We start from the raw sequence: 2085 nt of genomic DNA on the forward strand, positions 1-2085 counted from the left end.
ATGTAATTAAGTAAATTATTTGTCATATATGAATTTGTTTTACTTTACATTTTAAAGTATTTATTACCGTTTTTGATGAAATAACTTTTCTATTCTTGAACAATTACAGTGAAACTTCGATTACCCGTTACTCGATTATCCGAACACTTTTTTGGTCGAACAACTTGCATTTAACATTCTGTTGTTGGCTAATGTTTATGTCCAGTATGCCTACTACTAGAAAGAGAAAGGTTTTGACTTTAGAGCAAAAGCTAGAAGTGTGTAGACCAGTGGAGAGGGGTGATCGTTCAGGAAAATTGCTTAGACTTTTGGTGTGGGTCTGTACACAGTTTCAGACATTTATTGCAGTGGACGTCAGCTAACTGATTTGTGTTGCACATGGATACTTCGAGTAGCTGTTCTTCACGAAAATCGATGAAAAAAGCGTCAAATAGCGCGCTTGATTCAGCAGTATACATGTGGTTCCTACAGAAACGTGCACTTGATCAACCAATAAGTGGTCCCATTTTACAAGAGAAAGCTCTAGCTTTCAGTACTAAGCTAGATATTGATAATTTTGTAGCCAATTCAGGATGGCTAAGAAACCTTAAAAGTCGGCATGGCATACGCGAGTTTAAAATTCACGGTGAAAAGTTGTCTGCTGACAGTGATAGTGCCGCAAAATTCACAGGGCAAATAACGTCGCATAATAAGCAGAATGTCTACTTTTCCACGTCTAATTGAGAATAACAGCTATAAACGCTTCAATTATGTACATACATTATGAAAAATTGAAAACGTCTGATTATCCGAAGGGCCCCCAAAACCCGAGTGTTCGGATAATCGGAGTTCCACTGTATGATATTTTTTGTATTTTATACATTAATCCTATATTTGTGTCTCATAAAACAGCACTGCGAAGAATAATTACACACTTTGCTTTCAGCATTTTTTAAAATCCCACATATTTTTTGTGAATTAATAATTTTGAATTGATGATAGTTTTGTTGCATCTTGATATTTTAATTATCGATATATTTAAAATGTTATTTTTCAAGTTTAAATCTTTATAAAAAAAAGGGTATATTGAATTTTTACTTGTATGTTTCATTTCATGATATGACGTTTGTGATGTTTGAATTTATGTCAGTAGAAAATATATAATATTTTCGTTATTTATTCACTTTTTCAGATGTGGGATAAAGTACGAGCTACAAATCCAGATTACAAATTTTGGGATATTGGTAAAATAATTGGTAGAAAATGGCGTGAACTTCCGGATGGAGAAAAGCAAATTTACTTTGATGAATACGAGCTTGAGAAGCAAGAATATGAAAAGCAGATGAAAGCGTACCACAATTCTGCTGCTTTTCAGAATTATTTAACTCAAAAAAATAAAGGTAATTTTTTTATTTGTAAGTGAGAGTGATTTAATTGTTTCGATAATTGAACAAATTATAGAAAGAAACGAAGCATGGCGTTCAACGCAGGTAGAATCGAGTGTATATGTTCAACCTATTGATGAAGAAAGTGACGGTGCGTATCTGATCAGAAATGAATAAATGAGGAAAAAAAAGAATAATATTTTGACAAATATTTAGAAATTGACAGCAATTACCCTCGGTATTTTTCGGCAGAACGTTATGCGCGAAATCAACGGCTTCTTGGTGAAATCTTCAGCGCAGTGGCCGTGCCTAGTGCAAATTCTATTGTAACTAGTGAACGCCTTCATACTCTCCGCTCTCAAGTTTCATCACTTACACATCACCTTGTAAGGGTTGAATTGTAGTGCAGTTGTAATTGGCATGTTGACTTTTGGTTTCAAGGAATCGTTGCGTCAAGAGCTGAAATTGCTCCAAGAAAATCACAAAAGGAAGAAGGAAAACTGGGAATCCGGCAGTGAATTATTTTCCAAAAAGTTGAAGTTGGTTAGTTGTTATTTATTAAGTATTTGCTCGTTGTCCAGGTTTTCTTCACGTTCAAGTTTAGTTAGATGAACAGCGTCCAGGGTTTAGTGAAGAAAAATATGCAGAATTGGTGAAAAATCAAAAAGAATATTTAATGACATCATATGAGCGTTACAAAAGCGAATGCACCAAGGAATGG

At 34.2% G+C, this 2085-nt stretch overlaps 1 protein-coding gene across 1 annotated transcript; it reads right to left on the bottom strand.

Annotated features, from left to right (window-relative positions):
• Positions 1-358: 358 nt before the first annotated feature.
• Positions 359-1711, bottom strand: Tsp_13124 (hypothetical protein). Its single transcript, XM_003368303.1, has 5 exons — positions 1598-1711; positions 1280-1364; positions 760-833; positions 586-732; positions 359-526 (listed from the first exon to the last, which is right to left on the bottom strand). Exons 1-5 carry the CDS (start codon positions 1709-1711, stop codon positions 359-361), a joined length of 588 nt encoding a protein of 195 aa, XP_003368351.1.
• Positions 1712-2085: the final 374 nt, after the last annotated feature.

Source organism: Trichinella spiralis (assembly GCF_000181795.1).
Source record: "Trichinella spiralis strain ISS 195 chromosome Unknown Scfld2711, whole genome shotgun sequence".
Classification (NCBI taxonomy): domain Eukaryota; kingdom Metazoa; phylum Nematoda; class Enoplea; order Trichinellida; family Trichinellidae; genus Trichinella; species Trichinella spiralis.

Coding starts and splice junctions, on each gene's coding strand:
- Tsp_13124 (XM_003368303.1), bottom strand. CDS start 1,711: ATGAAGGCGTTCACTAGTTACAATAGAATTTGCACTAGGCACGGCCAC. Junction 834..1,279: donor TCAAGCTCGTATTCATCAAA/GTAAATTTGCTT, acceptor AATATCATACAG/TGGAACTCCGATTATCCGAA. Junction 733..759: donor CGTTTTCAATTTTTCATAAT/GTATGTACATAA, acceptor AAGCGTTTATAG/CTGTTATTCTCAATTAGACG.